General features: G+C 35.4%; 1 protein-coding gene across 2 annotated transcripts in view; it reads left to right on the plus strand.

The window, feature by feature from the left end:
* The window catches only part of STK3 (serine/threonine kinase 3), a 345,181-nt gene that overhangs the window by 60,831 nt on the left and 264,857 nt on the right, over window positions 1-19,493 (plus strand). For both annotated transcript variants that reach the window (XM_032248245.1, XM_032248241.1), the window contains exon 4: window positions 3,266-3,380. In XM_032248245.1, coding sequence (XP_032104136.1) covers window positions 3,266-3,380 — 115 coding nt within the window. The remainder of the gene's footprint in view (window positions 1-3,265; window positions 3,381-19,493) is intronic.

A 19,493-nucleotide genomic window follows, 5' to 3' on the forward strand; every position in this document is an offset into this window, starting at 1 on the left:
CCCGCCTTGGCCTCCCAGAGTGCTGGGATTACAGGCATGAGCCACTGCGCCCGGCTTCTCAAGTTTCTTTTGCTGTACAGAAGTTTTATTAGATCCCATTTGCCTATTTTTTCTTTTGTTATTGCTTTTGGTGTCTTCGTCATGAAATCTTTGCCCATGTGTATGTCCTGAATGATATTGCCTAGGTTATCTTCCAGGGTTTTTATAGTTTGGGGTTTTACATTTAAGCCTTTAATCCATCTTGAGTTTAATTTTTGTACGTGATATAGAAGAGGTCTAGTTTCAATCTTCTGCATATGGCTAGCCAATTAGCCCAGCATCATTTATTGAATAAGTAATCCTTTTTCCGCTGTCTGTTATTGTCACGTTTGTCAAAGATCACATATTTGTAGTATTGTGGTCTTATTTCTGGGTTCACTATTCTGTTTCCTTAATCTATATGTCTTTTTTTTGTATCATTACCATGCTGTTTTGGTTACTGTAGCCCTGTAGTATAGTTTGAAGTCAGGTAGCATGATGCCTCCAGCTTTGTTCTTTTTGCTTAGGATTGCCTTGGCTATTCAGGCTCTTTTTTGGTTCCATGTGAATTTCAAAATAGTTTTTTCTAGTTCTGTGCAGAATCTCAAATGGCAGTTTTAATAAGAATAGCACTGAATCTATAAATTACTTTGGGCAGTATGGCCATTTTAATGATATATGTGTGTATATGTGTAAATATATATATATATTTTTGAAATGGAGTCTTGCTCTGTTGCCCAGTAGCACTATCTTGGCTCATTGCAACCTCCACCTCCCAAGTTCAAGTGATTCTCCTGCCTCAGCCTCCCAAGTAACTCGGATTACAGGCATGTGCCACCATGCCCAGCTAATTTTTATATTGTTAGTAGAGAAAGGGGTTTCACCATGTTTGCTAGGCTGGTCTCGAACTCCTGACCTCAAGTGATCCACCCGCCTCAGCCTCCCAAAGTGCTGGGTTTACAGACATGAGCCACTGTGCCTGACCTCATTTTAATGATACTAATTCTTCCTATCACTGAGCATGGAATGTATTCCCATTTCTTTATGTCATCTCTTATTTCTTTGAGCGGTGTTTCATAGTTCTCCTTGTAGAGATCTTTCTCCTCCCTAGTTTGCTGTCATCCAATGTTTTTTTTTCTTTTTGTAGCAGTTGTGAATGGGAGTTAGTTCCCGATTTGACTCTTCGCTTTACTGTTACTGGTGTATAGGAATCCTAGTGATTTTTGCACGTTGCTTTTGTATTCTGAGACTTCGCTGAAGTTGTTTAAGAAGGCTTTGGGCTGAGGCTATGGGGTTTTCTAGATATAGGATCATGTCATCTGCAAACAGGGATAGTTTGACTTCCTCTCTTTCTATTTAGATGACCTTTATTTCTTTCCCTTGCCTGATTACCCTTGCCAGGCCTTGCAATACTATGTTGAATAGGAGAGGTGAGAGAGTGCATCTTTGTCTTAAGCTGGTTTTCAAAGGGAATGCTTTCAACTTATTCCCATTCAGTATAATGTTGGCTGTGGGGTTTTCATATATGGCTGTTACTATTTGAGGTATGTTCCTTTAATACCTAGTTTATTGAGAGCTTTTAATATGAATGGACGTTTAATTTTATTGAAAACCTTTTCTGTGTCTATTGAGATAATCATGTGGTTTTCATCTTTAGTTCTGTTTATGTGATGAATCACATTTATTGATTTGTGTATGTTGAACCAACCTTGTATCCCAAAGATAAAGCCTACTTGATTATGGTGGGTAAGGTTTTTTATAAGCTGCTGGATTTGGTTTGCTAATGTTTTGTTGAAGACTTTTGCATTGGTGTTCATCAAGGATATTGGCCTAAAGTTTTCTTTTTTTGTTGTATCTCTGCCAGGTTTTGGTACCAGAATGATGCTGGCTTCATAGGATGAGTTAGGGAGCATTCCCTTTTCCTCAGTTTTTTGGAATAGTTTCAGCAGGAATGGTATCAGCTCTTCTTTGAACATCTGCTAGAATTCAGCTGTGAATCCATCTGGTCCTGGGTTTTTGTTTTTGTTTTGCATGGTAGGCTATTTATTACTGCCTCAATGTCAGAGCATGGCTAAAATTTTAAAGGCTATACTAAGAAGTCTTCCCTGACAGTCTTTTCTTAACTTCCACAGTTGGTAGAGTCTCTACATGTTCTTTTATCATACTTTCAATTTTTTTCCCCTATTTGTTTCTATGTCTTATTTATCTTACATTGGTGCCCAGCAAAATAACTACTGTTTTTGATTGTAGCTACTACTAGATAGAAGTAGTTATTCGAACAAGTTGTCCTCTTACATGTCATACTTGGTTTTTCCCTATTTGTGTACCTTTGTCCATGGCCTTTCTCTTTTCTAGAATATTCTTACCCCCTTCTCTATCTACACTTTGGAGTTTAAACTTTTCTTTCATAATCTCATTCAAATCTCACTTCTTCCACAAAGTTCTCTTTGGATGATTCTAATGTTATTTCCTCATTTGAGCTCTTGTAGCATTTAAGTTGTGTTCTGTTTAGTTTCTGCTGTCTTATATTTTCTATCTTTATGTATTTTGTGACTATGGTATTCTGCCTCTTTGAGATAGGTAAGATTTCTCATACATCAATATATGTAATTTATTCATAAGAAATATTACTGCTGATGGTCATTTACCCGTTTTTAAATATTTCTGAAGACAACTTGACTATAAACATAGTTTATTCTCCTCTGGAAAACATAAGACTTCAGTTTACAAATTAAATTGCTAATATTTTAATTCTATAAATTAAAGCAGAAAAATTTATAATTTTTTTCTCTAGAATTTTCAAAAGCCAGAATGAAAGAAAATTTAAAATAATTCTTTTTTGATGTCATTGAAATGTAGATTATTTTAAAGTTGATTAATATTTGACTGAATGCAAAATCCTTTAGAAGACTTATGTTTAAAATGCTTTAGTTAAAGGGAAAAATTTTCATTTATTCCTCATGTTAAGTAGTAAGTTCTTTGCCAGAATGAAGTCTTATTTTCTTCAGAATCACTCAAAACATTTAGGCCTCTTCTGTTTTGTAATCCCATTAAATTTATCCATGAATTAAAGCCTAATTATGCATAGTTGGTGAACTCTAGATATTGAGAATTTGTTGTACAACAGAAATTTACTTATTTATCTTACTGGAACATTATGAAATGTTGAAAATACTTTGTATTGGCATTAATAAAAAAATTCTGTTGAGAATTAACTAAATTTAATTGTTTATATATTTTCCTTTAGCCCATATGTTGTAAAGTACTATGGCAGTTATTTTAAGAATACAGACCTCTGGATTGTTATGGAATACTGTGGCGCTGGCTCTGTCTCAGACATAATTAGATTACGAAACAAGACAGTAAGTATTTTAAAATTGTTTTGCTAATCTCATTTCTAAAGATCATGTTTTAGAATCTGACTAGTTGGTATTTTGTTAGAAAGAAAATAGCGAAAAAAGAAAAGATTTTAAGCGGTGTGAAGATATCTAGTAGGAGGTGTGAGAACCAGCCACATATCTTTCTGTGACAGATTTAGGAACTACATGATTAATTTATTTATTAGGATAATTTTTGGTGTGTCACGGAGTACGTCTCTTCTTCATTTGGAATAGTGTATATGTGTTGTTTAACAATATGAGTTTTATAAATTATGGCTAGAATTTTATTTAAAGTTTATGATATTCATAGTATTTACTTAAATTTTCTATATTATAATTTATGGCTGGTAATATTGGAAGAAATTACATGTTTCTGAATTTTAAAAAATAATTGAAAACATTTTTGTATTTTCGCAAATATTGTCAGGATGTGTGAAAGTGATAGAAATATACATATTTCTATAAATTTAGCTTAGTGAAATGTATTGTTTCATAAAAGCTTTTTATGGTTGTTTTAACTCTATAAGTAGAAGTGCTATTTACAGAATTGTTTACTTTAGTAATGCATCTAGTTTATTTGGACAATTCGTATGGACCAAAGTGACCTTTTTTTCTTGAATAAGAAGAGTAATCAGTGAAATAATTTGTAATTCTATATTAGTAACATTGTTATATATTGTCAGCCATGTTTCAGTAAAATACATTCAGAAAAATTGTTAACTGCTTCAGTCAGTTTGTGGCTAACCAGAATCATTTTAAAGTTTGATTTCGGAAGTACATTGTAAGTTTAATTTACTATTTTCTTTTTATCTGTTAAGGAAAAGAAGGTAAATAGGATTTCTTTTAAGGGAAGCGAAACAGAAATTGAAATAATCCCTGTTTTGACAGACTAGATTAAGTGATCTGTGACATTCTAATTATATGTTTTAGAATTTCTGTGACGCTTAACTAGCGTTTATGTAAATCAGATAACTCTTGAGTGTCGGAACAATGTTTCAGTGGAAAATAATTGTATTCCATTTAGAGAAGTATTTTAAAATTATTTCAGGGCTAAACTCAGTGCATTTGGTATTTAAAGTTATCAAGTAGGAATATGAAGTAAAAGCGTGTGAAATGGACAATTTTAAACCTCTCTGTTTTCTTGGTTTTAAGTATTAACGTTACGATTTTGAGTAGATGTGAAGTGTTTGATCCAAGTAGTTTAATTCTTGTTGCCAATAATTACAACTGTGAAGGTATACTATAGTTTTTAAAGATTGGTATAGATGAGATCATTATCTTCAGAAAACTCTTCATCAGTTGTCAAAGAGAAGATTTTACCCGTTCATATTCTTTGTTTTAAGACATAGTCCACTAGCATGTTGGGGAGTTGTACACTTGGAATAGTGTCACACAACAGGTACCCTGGGTTCTGGGGTGGCATGGTAAGAGTCTAATATCCATTCATGAAATGGAACCCAGAGCTGCACAAGAGATTGATCAGGAGCTGTAGGTTTATCGTTTCTGAGTGTTGCCTTGATGACACCTCCTATTAAATCACAGGAATATTTGTATCTTTCTTTTCTAATGCAAGAACATTTTTCTTCATTTATTTATTATCTGTAAAGAGTACCATTATTGTTAAGGTTAGTAATACAAGGATATGTATCATTTCATTTAAAAAGTATTTCACGTTGTAAGCATCTGTTCACTGGAGAGATACTCTTGATTATCTGAATTTCAGAAGCATGACGATTTCTGATTGACTGGCTTTCAAAAATGTGACCAGTGTAACAGTTGTCTTTGATTAAACAGGGTAAAACTCACTCTAGTAATTGTTTTCATGGTCATAAAACAATCTTTTCCTAAGAATATGGCAATTTGTTTTTAAGAGCTTGTATGGTCTTTTGTTTTTTGTGATACACTTTGTTTCTTCAAATTCTGTATACATTTTAAATAGCACAAGTAATTCTTGTTACTTTATATTGTTATTTTATATCACACATGTTTATATTTACTCATCTATGTATGCTTTTTATTGTTCTTTATTTCTTTCTGGATTTCTTGGTTGCCTAAAGAATGTCCTTTAGTATTTCCTTATGTGTGGGCATGATGATGACAAGATCTATTGTTTTTTTTTTTTTTTTTTTTGGTGAAAATGTTATTTTACTTCTTGTTTTCCTTTTTTGAAACAGGTTCTCACCCTTTTGCCCAGGCTGGCATGCAATGGTGTGATCACAATTCACTGCAACTTTGAACTCCTAGGCTCAAGGGATCTTCCAGCCTTAGCCTCCTGAGTAACTAGGACTTCAGGAGCATGCCACCATGCCTTGCTAATTAAAACGAATGTTTTTTTGTAGAGATGGGATCTAGCTATGTTGCCCAGGCTGGTCTTCAATTCCTGGTCCTAAGCAATTTTCCTGCCTTGGCTTCCCATAGTGCTGGGAATACTGGTGTAAGCTACCATGCCTGACCCCTCTCTTCATTTCTGAACAGTATATTGCTGGGTAAAGAATTCTAGGTTAATGATTCCTTTTAGCCATTTAAAGATCTTATTACAGAAATCTGGTAGTATTTTATATCCCAGAACATAATTTATTTTTATTTTTAAGGCAGGTTCTTGCTCTGTCACTCAGGCATGAGTGCAGTGGTATGATCATGGCTCACTATAGCTTTGACCTCCTGGGGTCAAGTGATCCATCCACCTCAGCTTCCTGAGTAGCTGGGACCACAGTCATGCGCTAACATGCCTGGCTAATTTTTAAAATTTTTTTGAAGAGATAGGGTCTCACTTTGTTGCCTAGGCATATATCCTAGAATGTATTAATTATAGTCTAATTTTGTCTGCTAACCTTTTAAATGTTACTCTCCTGTGGGTCTCTTTCTGTTTTATATTGTTTCTCTTGTTTTTTATTGTTTTCGTCTATGCCTGGTTATCTTTGATAGAGTGCTAGACATTGCATAAAATGTGATAGAGTTTATTTGAATTTCTGAATGATGATGTCTTTTACTTAAGGTTTTTGTTTGTTTCTAACTGATGGCTAGAACTAGCAATCCTGTATCACTTTAATTAGGGTTAGAGATCATTTGAATCCGGACTTTAGTACAGTTAAGTGCTCTATAATGATATTTTCATCAATGATGGACTGCATATAGAATGGTGGTCCTATAAGGTTATAGTATCATATTTTCACTGTATCTTTTCTATGTTTGAACATGTTTAGATACATAAATACGTATTGTGTTACTGCTGCCTACAGCATTCTGTACAGTAACATGCCATACAGGTTTGTAGCCTAGGAGCAAAAGGCTATGCCATCTAGGATTATGTAAATACATTCTGTGAAATTGCCTAATGATGTCTTTTTTGGAATGTATCCATATTGTCAAGTGACACATGACTGTACTTTTGACAGTTGATTCTCTTTTGCATCTAGGATATGGTCCTTTGATATTCTAGGGCTTCTCAGTTTCTTGGTAGGTTTTGATTTCCAGTCATTAACCTTCTCATCTTGTAAGTCAGTCAGAGGTCTGCTTTGCTTCTTAGCCTCTTGACTTCAGTTCCATAATTGATAGATGCCTCTTGAGGAAAAGCAGCCCTTATTGCTAGGCTCACCTGTTTCTTTTTTTCTTATATGTTGTTTTCAGACAAAAGGTACTGCTCTTCTGTCTTCATTAGCCATCAGATAGACCTTTAAATGTATTTTTCCAGACATTTTAGTTCTTTCAGCAGGAGAGTGGTCTGAATTATCTAGTTTATCATGACCAGAAATGGAACTCTTTCTAATAGCGTAAGTTTTGTTATTAGCAGTTCTGTTCCGCTATGAGTAAACATATGCAGAGCTACCCCCAAAGGTCAAGGGAGCTGAGAGGCTGAAGAAAGAGGCTGACAAATCCAGTTTCCCATAAACATTTATTAGAGACTTACTAACAAATAATGTTTTGGGTGGCCAAGAGATGGTGTATTCCCACATCCACCCTACCCTAAATATCCTTTATATAGCAAGCTCCTTTGGTAAAACATGTGCAGCTGGTTACACCTCAGACTTTCTTGCTACTCGTGACCACTGGAGAGGTTAGATAAACACCTTTATGAGGGGTTATCTATGCTACAGGCATTGTTTAAAGACCTTGCTGCTGGAGCCAAACGCCTGTCATTACAGTGGTTTTACTTCGGAATGGTGTCAGTCTTGTCTTGCAAGGCTGTTTTTTTTACCTACCTCTTTAATCTAGCTGGAGTTTATTTCTATATATGATATGAGACAGGGATATACAGCACTTTTATTATTTTTTTTTTCCTGTGTGGAAATCTAATTGTCCTAACACAATTTTCTGTTCCTTTTTAACTGGCTTATATGTCTGTCCTACTAAGGTTTTATATATATTTAGCTCTATATTTGGTCTCTCTGTTCTAGCAGAGATTTATTTGTCTGCTTCTGCAACAGAAATATGTTCTTAATTGTATGGTGGCATGTTTGATATTTGGGATGCAATTCCCTTGTCTTTGTTTTCCTTGATCTCTCATATAAGTTTTATTTTTAAATTTATTTTATATTATAGTTTATTTTTTGAGACTGAATTTTTCTCTTGTTGCCCAGGCTGGAGTGCAATGGCGTGATCTTGGCTCCCTTCAACCTCTGCCTCCCAGGTTCAAGTGATTGTCCTGCCTCAGCCTCCCGAGTGGCTGGGATTACAGGTGTCTGCCACCACACCCAGCTAATTTTTATATTTTTAGTAGAGATGGGGTTTTGCCACCTTGGCCAGGCTTATCTCGAACTCCTGACCTTTGGTTATTCTCCTGCCTCGGCTTCCCAAAGTGTTGAGATTACAGGCATGAGCCACCATGCCTGGCTTCATATAAGTTTAGAATAAGTTGTCAAGCTCCACAAAAAGTTTTGCTGGGTTTGTGATTGGATTTAACTCATAAATTGTGTTGACTGGTATTGTCCAGTCCATGATCATAGAATATCTTTGTGTTCAGTTCTTCTTTTATGTGTTTAAATGCATTTTTAAATCTCCTTGAAAATTGTACAGCCAGGCATGGTGGCTCATGCCTGTAATCCTGGCACTTTGAAAGGCTGAGGCAGGTGGATCACCTGAGGTCAGGAGTTCGAGACCAGTCTGGCCAACATGACGAAACCTCGTCTCTACTAAAAATACAAAACAATTAGCCGGGTGTGGTGGTGGGCGCCTATAATCCCAGCTACTTGGGAGGCTAAGGCAGGAGAATCACTTGAACCTGGGGGGCAGAGGTTGCAAAGAGCCAAGATTATACCACTGCACTGCAGCCTGGGCGACAGACCAAAACTCCTTCTCAAAAAAAAAAAAAAAAATTATATACATTTTAAATTTGATTTGCTTCTAGGAGCTTTGTCATTTTTACTGCTAATATGAATGATCTTTTTTTTTTGTTATATTTTTTAGTCGGCTAATGGTAGTATCAAGAATGCTATGTCTTATATATTTTTGTTACTCACCATAGCAGCTTTTGCCATTGGTATTTCTCTGACCCTGTTCCTTGATTTTACTAGTCATTTGCTTATTTATTTTCTATACACATACCTTTTTTGTAATCCAGTTAATAAGATCCTGTTTGACATTTTGTATCATTCTTGCCTGGTGCCCCAGTTCTTTCTCTTAATCTCTTTTTAGGAGTTTTATCTTGTCTCTGAAACTCATGCTTTGTGTTTGGGGTCTGTTCCTTGGACTGAGCATTGTAGACACTGGTTTACTCATTTGCTTGCATGTCTTTTTCCTCTTAGTCATTTGGGTATGTCTAGTAAAGCCCTTGAATTGCGTTTTCTTATTACATTCACTTAAATGAATTCATGTATGATCTGTGGATGTAGAAATTTATTGACAACTTTAACCTTTATAAATCTAAAAACAGATGTAAAAACATGATCACTGAGTCTTGTTTTTGTGCTTATCTTTAAATTGTTAATAAAAACTATAAAATAGAGGTTGAGAACAAGGTTGGATTGGTGCTCAAGTGAACTCAGATGGATGTTACTCTGACAGCATAATCTTGTTTTGAAGTGAGAGCTTAATTTATAGTCAGATTATATATGTACTGCATATCTCAACCATATTAATAGCTTTCTCAGAGTAATGGACAGTTTAGATAACATTATTAGAAACTTTTGGATCTCGTCTGACTATGTATAATTTGCATATTCTATTTGTACATATTTATATATAGTGAGCTTCATTTATTATAGAGAAGAAACAAAATTATGTGATGATTTAGAGAGTTAACAATGGATTCTAAACTTTTTATTTGTTTCAAGAGTAATAAGTTTTGGAGAACCACCTGTTTTGTGTGTGTGTGTAATTATGCTTGTCTTTGAAAGAAATCTTACTAGGGATAAAGTGTTTTTGGTTCTGAATTATTGACTGCTGTCTGTTTTTGATCAAATGTTTCCTTGAAAATCGAAAATTAAAGGCACAGGAAAGAGCAAATCCAATTAAATTACAGGACTTTTAGACAAAACATTTAAGTTCAGATTTTTTAGGCTGATATATAAACAGAGTTTATATATTACCTCCTTCCTACCTGTACAGTTTCATAACTTGTCACTTTTTTTTCAGGTATTTTCCCCTTCAGGGTTACAATAAGAACTGGCTTCTAGAATAAGAACTAGCTTCATATTTTGGTGATTGTATGTATGCACTTGCCTCGTCCTCTGCCCTTCTTTTAGTGTTACCTCTACCCCTAGTCTTTGCCTAGTGAATTTGCATCCATGAAGGCCCAGCTGAAAATGCTACTGCTTATTTGAAAATTTGCTTATTTTATCAGGTAATTTGTTGTCTGTTTAGTAATTCATTGACTAATTGGGCATTTATTGCATATTCGTTCTTAAATAAAGAGCACATATTCCTCATGATTGTAACTGAGTCTGAGTAGTAAAAGGTAGAGATTTTGTTTATTTAAGTGCTAATGCTTACTTAACATGGGCCAGATCACAGAGTTGGCACTTGAGCTGGTAATGAATTATGGTAATTAATGGTAATGGTACTAGAATTAGGAAAAAGGTCAAACTCTCCTGTATCGCTAGTGGGTGATAAAAAGTTTCTCCGATTCCTCAGACTACATTGTGAGTAAAAATCACTATTAGGTTAGTATTCATTGAGTCCTTTTGGATTTTAAGTATTTGGGGCTCTATAAATTAGTATAATGTGATTTAAATTTCTCATTTCTGTGATCAGACTCACAAACACAGCTGAAATCCTGGTATCATATACATTTAGTAACTGATTTTTTCACAGTATTTTATACTATCTTTTAAGTTTGATGAAACTTCTTTGTAGATAGCCATGGTAACCTGTGCTTGGGAATTACATTTAATTAGTCAGCTTTTAGTATTTGGGAGAAGAGGAGTTCTAGTTGCCTTTCCCCTGCTATAAACTGTTCAAGGGTAGCAGTTTTAACATATTTATCTTGAAATATTCCAAGTGCCTAGAATAGCTACTGGCACCTACAAACCTTTGATAAATGTTGAGCTGAAACTGCCAATTTCTTGGCTTCTTATCCTGTGAATATAAAATGACCCTACCTCTCAATTCAGTGTTATATTTTTGTGGATAAGTTATAATTTGCATGGCTACTATTTGGTATTAATAATGTGGATTGCTGAACAAATACAGTCATGTACCAAAGACAAGCCATAAAAAGTATGCTTACTAGTAACCTTGGCATGTGTGAAATACCAGGATATGTTTCATTAGTTTCCTGATTTTTACAAAAGTTATATATGTGTCTATGTTTAATGTTTTGCTTATCTTTAAAAATGTATATCTTGATAATTTTAACCATAGGCCTTCTGTGTCTCATGAAAAGGCTTATATTGTTGTTGTTTGTGTAAGGTAATATAAGCATTATTTTTTGAGGAGTTAAGTGTTTTCAAGTTTAAAAAGAATGAAAAGTTTAGTATATTTGTGGTAATAAATTTTGAAGGTTTCCTTCTGAGGAAAGTTTTAGAAAACCAATTCATGTTAAATGCCATTAAACATCTCGAAACATTTACTGTAGAGTATAAATGCATAACTCTGTGAAATTGAAGCTCTTAAAAGACAGGTTAGATTTTTTGATTAGAGGCTTTCCAATGATCTTTACATAATTGTAAAACTATGTCTTGACATATGGAAAAAATAGAGTCTGTGTCTTAGATGTTTACTGTATACCTAGAAACATTCTAAGAAAATGCCTAAGGTTATTCTCTCCCATTTAGGCCCATTTTTTGATTTGACTACTTGTTTTCATTCATCCTAGTATAGTAGAAATGGCATGAATCCAGGCTTTCAGCAATATGGGTTTTAGTTTTGGTTCTTCTACAAACTAGTTTTATGGTCTGGAGCAAATCACTTAACTGACAGGGACTTCAGTGTCCTCTTCTGTTAAATAATAGGTAATAATTGCATAGTGCTTTACATTTTATTTGGCAGTTGATATGGTTTAGCTCTATGTCCCCACCCAAATCTCATGTTGAATTGTAATCCCAAGTGTTTGGGGAGGGACCTGGTGGGAGGTGATTGGATCATGGGAGCGGATTTCCCCTTTGCTGTTCTTGTGGTAGTGAGTTCTCATGAGAGTGTGTAGCACTTCCACTTTCATCCTCTCTCACTCTCTACCATGTGAATTCAGTGCTTGCTTCTCTTTTGCCCTTCCGTCATGATTGTAAATCTCCTGAGACCTCCCCTTCCAGTGCTTCCTGTACAGCCTGTGGAACTGGGAGTCAATTAAATCCCTTTTCTTTTAAATTACCCAGTCTCAGGTAGTTCTTTATAGCAATGTGAGAATGGTTGGATACAGCAGTTTTATTTACATTTTAGTTGAATGGAAAGGTTCAAAACACATTTATTGATTTAGGCCCAGTGCCCTTCCCTAGAGGTACAAGTAACTAATAAATGTTGCTGTTTTGCATTCTTCACACACTAGATGAGGTAGAAGATATGTAAAAATCCAAATTCTGTTTTGGAAAGAGTTCGAGTTCTTTAGGAGGAAAAAGAAGACACACATAACCTAACAATTTAGAAAAAGTTGCATTGGTGAGAGAATCCATTAGCACAGTGGTACCTTTTTGGCACCAGGGATTGGTTTCATGGAAGACAATTTTTCCACGGATGAAGGGGATGGTTTCAGGATGAAACTGTTACACCTCAGATCATCAGGCATTAGATTCTTGTAAAGAGTGCACAACCTAGATTCCTTGCATGTGCAGTTCACAATAGGGTTTTTGCTCCTATGAGAATCTAATGCTGCTGCTGAGCTGGCAGGAAGTGGAGCTTAGGCAGTAATGCTCATCCACCTGTCACTCACCTCTTGCTGTGTGGCCCAGTTCCTAACAGGCCATGGACCAGTACCCAGGGGTTGGGGACCTGTAGGGGTTATTGAATATAAGCTTCAAAAGGGCAGGGATTTTTCTTATTTTGTTCATTGTTTTATCTTCGGCTTCTAGGACAGGTGCTCAGTAAATATGTATTGAAAGAGGGAACGAATAAACGAATGAGTCAGAGTAGAGAGAGCAAGGAACATCTTGGAAGAGGAAACAATGATATGCTCAAATTTTATTTCTACCTCTAAATATCTAAAGTTGTACCCCTAGGTTACCCAAAGGAGAATGTTTCCAGCATGTGGTCTAAATGAATTTACTTTTCTTGCCCTTAATCAATTGCTCAAAATCACTGCCACATTTTAGGCTGATGGATCTATGTTAGGATCATGTTATATGATTTTCTATTTCCTGGAGTTTTTTCTTTTCTTTTTTTTTGTTACTTTAAGAAAAGCAGTGTATGCATCTTTTATCGTTTTGCTATTATCTTTGAGCTTCTTACTCAGTATATCTGTTTCCTGGGATGTATGTGATTCTTCTTTGAGATTTTCCTGGTGCTTCCTGATTTCTGGTTGTAATGTGGACTCATTGCTTTGAGGTCTGCTTTATAGCTGTATCCTTGGAATTTTTTTTCACTTGACTCTTGGTTAGTGTCACCATTTAAAAAAAGTATATTTCCTATTTTCCTGTTTTTACCTTTGTTTTGTATTCTTCCTAAACTGTCTTCTTCATGAAACAAAAATAAGGTCAATTATTATTTGAGCCTTTACATATCTGAAAATGTCTTTATTTTGCTTTTATTCTTGCTCGATAGCCTCTGGAGAATTTTACAGTGAAAATAATTTTCTCAGAGCTTTGAGACTCCTCCATTTATCTTCTAACATCTAGTTAGTGTTGCTAATGGCTGTCAGAGTCTTATTTATTTTTAGTTTTCTTCCCCTTCTGGAAATTTTTGGACTTTCCTTTTTATCTTGACGTTTCTGGTATTTCACAAGAATGTGCCTAGATGTGAGTCCTTTTTATTATAGTTATGGCCACCATTCAGTAGTTCCTGTTAATATATAAACACTTGTCTGTCTTCAGCTTTGGAAAATTTCAGTTTTCTTTATTGAAAGGTTGAATCTCCTGAATTTGAATTTGTTTTCCTCTTAAATTTTCTGTCTCTTTTTTAAGTCTTTTTACCTTTTGGAGGAGGCGGGGTGCTTTATTTTGCTTTATTTTCTGACTCTTCTAACTGAACTTTTTATTTCAGCAGTTATATTTTAATTACAAGAACTCTTTTGATTATTCCTTTTCCATAACATATTGATGCTGACATGGATAGAAAAGGTTTTGAAATTGCTTTAAGAATAACAAATTTTTAAAAAAATGCTATTGTCTGTTTCCTGAATCATTTCTATTTCTTCTAGGGTTATTGATACCCTTGTTTTATTTATTCTGGCCTTACCCTTGGGGCTCGAAGCCTGATTAGGTCTCATTGTAAGCATCTGGACAATGCCTTTTGACTGACAGGCATAATATTAGGGTGAATGGGTTGGGAGCTGGCTTTTAAGGGAAAGGGCCTACAGTAAGTTTTTTATCGAATTTCTTTAGAGAGGAACTCTTTCCCCCCCTTTTTTGATCTGGGGATAAATGCCAGAATTCATGTAATCTGCATGTACATGGGAGTAGGGGCAGACTGGGGACAAGGAGCCAATTCTTGTTTCATTTTCTTCTTTTCAGCTTCTGTAAAAAAGTGAACTCCCTTTCACTCTTGTTCTCCCTACTCTGTGGTTCTAAGCTTGGAATCCTTCTGGGGTTTCCTTGGTAGATCACTTCTTTGTCAGATCTTGGCTGTGACCATCTCCATAGAAATGCTCCCAAATTTATTATACTCACCTGTGCCTTATATATACTTTATATCCTATCCTACTCTTAGGAGTTTAAATTAGTACAACTGCTTTGAAGAGTAATTTGATAATCTCTTATTGTTGAATATATATGTACTCTAGGATCTGTCCAGTGGTTTTCCTCCTCCTTCTGTACTTTTGAGACATCTCAATACAATTGTATAGTGTGCCTGTGCAAGAATGTTGTCACAACAGAAAACTATTGATAGAAGCATATTTAAGTGTCGATCAGCGTTAGTCTCTGGGTTAGAGGATGGCTATAGTTCTTTCAGTTTTCATACTTTGTAGCTCTTTGGTGAAGCCAATCTCTGAGAGTAGTATTCTGATTCAAGAGTATCCAGCATCCAGCTGTATAGATGAGAATTACATGAAAATACCACACAGGTGTTTTTTTTTTTTTTTTTTTGAGATGGAGTCTTGCTCTGTTGCTCAGGCTGGAGTGCAGTGGCACTATCTTGGCTGACTGCAATCTCCGCTTCCCAGGTTAAGCAGTTCTCATGCCTCAGCCTCCTGAGTAGCTGGGATTACAGGTGTGCACCACCATGCCTGGTCAATTTTTATATTTTTAGTAGAGATGGGGTTTTACCATGTTGGCTAGGCTGGTCTTTAACTCTTGACCTCAGGTGATCCACCTGTCTTGGCCTCCCAAGTGCTGGGATTACAGGCATGAGCCACCATACCCAGCCTAAAATACCACATAGATTTTGTGTCTTAAAAGTTATATAAACATTAAGTTTAGTATATAAGTGACATTTTCACTATGTACTTTCAGCCATGATGAGATCTATTTCTGTAATATTGGGTGGGTGTGGGAACACAAACTAATGGAGAAGAAATTCCCGACTGAAGAGAGCAACTCTTAAATGATTTGTATATTTTCTTGAAGGCTGGTGGTAGACTTATTTTATAATGAAAATAATTCAGGAAGTCCAGTTTTCCTTTAGTTACTGGTGTAAAGGGCACATTAAGACTATTCCGCTTGGCAAATTCTCACTGATTGTTACAGTTTTAGAACAATGGTTCTCAACTCCAGTAACAGACATTTGGTAGATATAATAACAGATGTATATATTACTTTTATGTGCCAAGTACTTTTCTAAATTCTTATGTAGATTATGGTATTTAATCCTCATGAGGATTGAAGTACTCTATGAGGTAAGAACTATCATTGAACAATTTTCCAGATGAGAAATGGAACCATACAGAGGTAAAATAGATTATATGGAAAGAAAGGTTGGAATTATAGCTGATGGCTACAATTGAGCTGAGAACATAAAATCTGGAGCCATACTGCATGGGTTTGAATCCTGGCTCTGCTACATACTACTGTGAACTTGGGAAAGTTTTTAAACTTCTCTTTGACTTAATTTCTTCATCTGATAAATGGGTTAAGACCACCCTACTTCCTTGAGTTGTTCTGAAGATTACATGTATTTTAAATGCCAGAATAACACCTGACACATAAAAGGCCCTATATATATTTGCTTTTGACATTGTCATCCTCATCTGTCATCTCACTTACGTAGATAAGAGTGTCTTTGCATTTTGAACATTATCTATCAGATGTATTTGGGCAGAATAATGCAGAGGACTATAGAACCAAGGATAGAATCTTAGTATTCACCATTGGTACTTTGAATTATTGTTGTTAATGAAGAAATTCCATAAGATAGACCTCACATTTTTAGGTACAGTGTTAGTTTCTTTAATAAAATCAAGTGGTGGTGGCAGGGCTCAGTGGCTCACAGCTGTAATCCGAGCACTTTGGAAGGCTGATGTGGGCAGATCACCTGGGATTAGGAGTTTGAGACCAGCCTGGCCAACATGGAGAAACCCCCCCCACTACTAAAAATACAAAAATTAGCCTGGTGTGGTGGCATGTATCTGTAATCCCAGCTACTTGGGAGACTGATGGACAAGAATCACTTGAACATAGGAGGCAGAGGTTGCGTTGAGCCTAGATCGTACCACTGCACTCCAGCATAGGCAACAGAGTGGGACTTCATCTCATTAAACAAACAAATAAATAAAATAACCAAATAAATAGAAGAATCAAGCAGTGGCAATTCAAAACATACTAGCATATTTTATCCAAGTGCCCTTAGAATCAGTACCTTGCATGTAATAGCGTTTATGGTAAACGTTTGGTTTGTTATATTTTAAAAATATGTATATGTTCTGCCTTGTATCAAATTCTCATTATTGATTATTAAGATTTATTTGGAGCTTAAAAGCTTGATATATCATTGTCAATAATAGACATCTTTTTGATATGTGTGGATTTCTGTTCAATAAAGTGCTCTTTGGGGTTTCTATTTGCCTTTTTGTTACTAGACTATTTCATGTTTGACTTTCCTAATCACTTTGTTGCATGTCCCTTCTTTGTGTAATAGATACGGCTTCATACTGGATTTACAACTCCATATATATTGAGTGCTTTTCTGTTGTCTTCTGATCTCTTTTTCAGGAATCTTTTCATGTGGGAAAGGATTTTAAAATGTGTACCCACTGACCATTTTCACAGTAGAGTATCAGTTCTCTTTCTCTGCAGATCAAGAGATTATAAGCAGCGTGTATATATATATATTTACATATGGTGTAAGTAGTGAAAGCTTTCATTTTGAATCACTAGTTGTGGGGCTTTGTGATATATTATTAATCTTTTTTTTCCTTGCCAGACATATGCAATCCAGATTTCATGAAAGACAACCTCTGTCTGCCCTCTTGTATATAATAATGGTTAAAATATTCTAGTTATTTTTTCTAATGTATGTACTTTGTGTTGAACAGAGATTTGTGTTTTTCTGGACATATCCCATAACTTTTTAGTTATTATTTATAACCTTGGATATTTTATATTTTCAACTCTCTTTTTTTTAGGTGGAATGAGATAGATTTGTAAGGGTAGAAGGGAGTTACTGAGTTGCTATGCTATTTTCCCTAGAGTATTTTCCTCATCCAGGATATCTGAGAGTCCCATTGAATGTATGTATTTTTTTTCCTAAGAGGGAAGGAGAGGGAGTGGGAGAGCTTTTGGTTGTAAAGAAGTTGGAATACGAAGTTTGATGAATGATCAGATAAAATTTTACAAGTCAGCTTAAGTATTACTTTTGAGATTTAAGTATTTCAGAGATTGCTGCATATTCACCAAGTTTCTCCAAACCACTGATTTTCCTGTAAGGGATTTTTGTAACTATTGTATGAGATGATAACATGTATGTCATAAAAATGAATGGAAACTGAAATGGCTGAGAGTTTTGTAAAATGAGAAATCCAAATGCAAATTAACACAATGACAAACATTTATTAGCTGGGGGAGGTGGTAGTAGGAAAACGAGGGAGGCAGGAGACTTAAAAAAAAAAAAGACTGTGCATGTTCCTTTTAAAAGACATGTTTATTCTACTTTTCTTGCCGCCAATTATTGTATCCCTTTTTGAGGTGGCAGAAAGTAGAAAATAGATCAGACATCTAATGCTGTTACACATCTGGAATAACCTCTAGCATTTCTGTAATTAGTCAGTGGTTTGTGCTTTATACAAACCTCTTTTCCAAGGACTTCTCCTGTTTGGTATTTACTTCAAGTTTACTGCATGAGTTTCAACTTTTGGTTATAAGTTACAGAAAACCCAGCCTAAGCCACCTTAAGTCAAACAGGGAATTTATTTGTTCACATAACTCTTGCTCATTGCAAAGTTAGTTTTGTGCATGGCTTGATTCAGGGTGAAAGGAATTACTTGAATTCATGTTTTTGTTCTGTTACCTCTTTATTGGTCTCACGCTCACACAAGCTCTTCCCTCAGTTACAAGATGTCTGCCAGTGGTTCCCTGGGTTATACCTTTCTAGTTGAAGTCCAGCAGAAAAGAGTGATAATCTTGTGCTTCTTAGTGGGTCATGTGCTTTTCTCTGAGCAAATCATTGTGGCCATTACAATGTGATTTAGTAACTGACTTAGACCTAGGTCATGTGTTCAACCCAGATCTAGAGTAGACTTGACTACTAGAAATACATGGTCTGAGAATGAAGAAGTAGTGATTTCCTAAAGGGAAATCAGAATATTTTTAGCAGGAGAAGGGTGATGGGTGCTAGACTGGCAAAAAATAATGGTTGTTTCTATATATTTACTAAACTTAAAAACAAAACACACCAGGAATAAAAGACAGTAATTTAAAAACTCCTCTAAAATAGCTCACAAAGTGAATCTTAAATTGTGGAAGATATATCTGGTGACATTGAGTCAAAGCTTTTGGGTCCTCTTCTCTTTGTTCCTTCTGTCACAGTAAGGGACAGTAAGGTTGATGTTTCTCAAGGATCCTGTTCCTGCTAGGTCAGCAGTAAATGTTTGCTATGAGGATTTTCCTGGGAAGTACTCAGTGGAAGGACCCATGGTTCCCTTTAGACCACGATGGCTTGACCCTATCATTATTTCTGGTCCCTGACCCCGTCTTACAAGGATTTTCTCACTCTGAGCAGGTACTAATGATCAGTGCTATACTAGAATCTTAGGAGAATGAGTCCTTTTGTGTAGAAAGTGATAGACTTTTTGCTCCTTATTTGGGGTGTCACATGGAGTGAGAATGAGTTCTGAGTGTACTTCATACTTCCTTCTTAAAGTTCCAAGCCACAGCATTAACAGGATCATGAGTTGTGGGGTTAGACCGTTGAAATTTTCATAGCAATCATGTACTGCCACATCTTAATCTCTGATTAAATACAACATACACATCACGCTCCATTACATCTTTTCTAAATCTTTTGATTGAATTGTAAACACTTTATGATTTCTCCACATTACAATATAGTCCCCTAAATAGACTATCCCTTCTACCTTAACTAAGTAAATTAAGTTCACAAAGGTATTTCCTTGGCTTCTTTTATTGGTAAGTTGCCCAGTTT

The sequence above is a fragment of the Sapajus apella genome, unplaced genomic scaffold, assembly GCF_009761245.1.
Source record: "Sapajus apella isolate SASKATOON/1434 unplaced genomic scaffold, GSC_monkey_1.0 scaffold3, whole genome shotgun sequence".
NCBI lineage: Eukaryota > Metazoa > Chordata > Mammalia > Primates > Cebidae > Sapajus > Sapajus apella.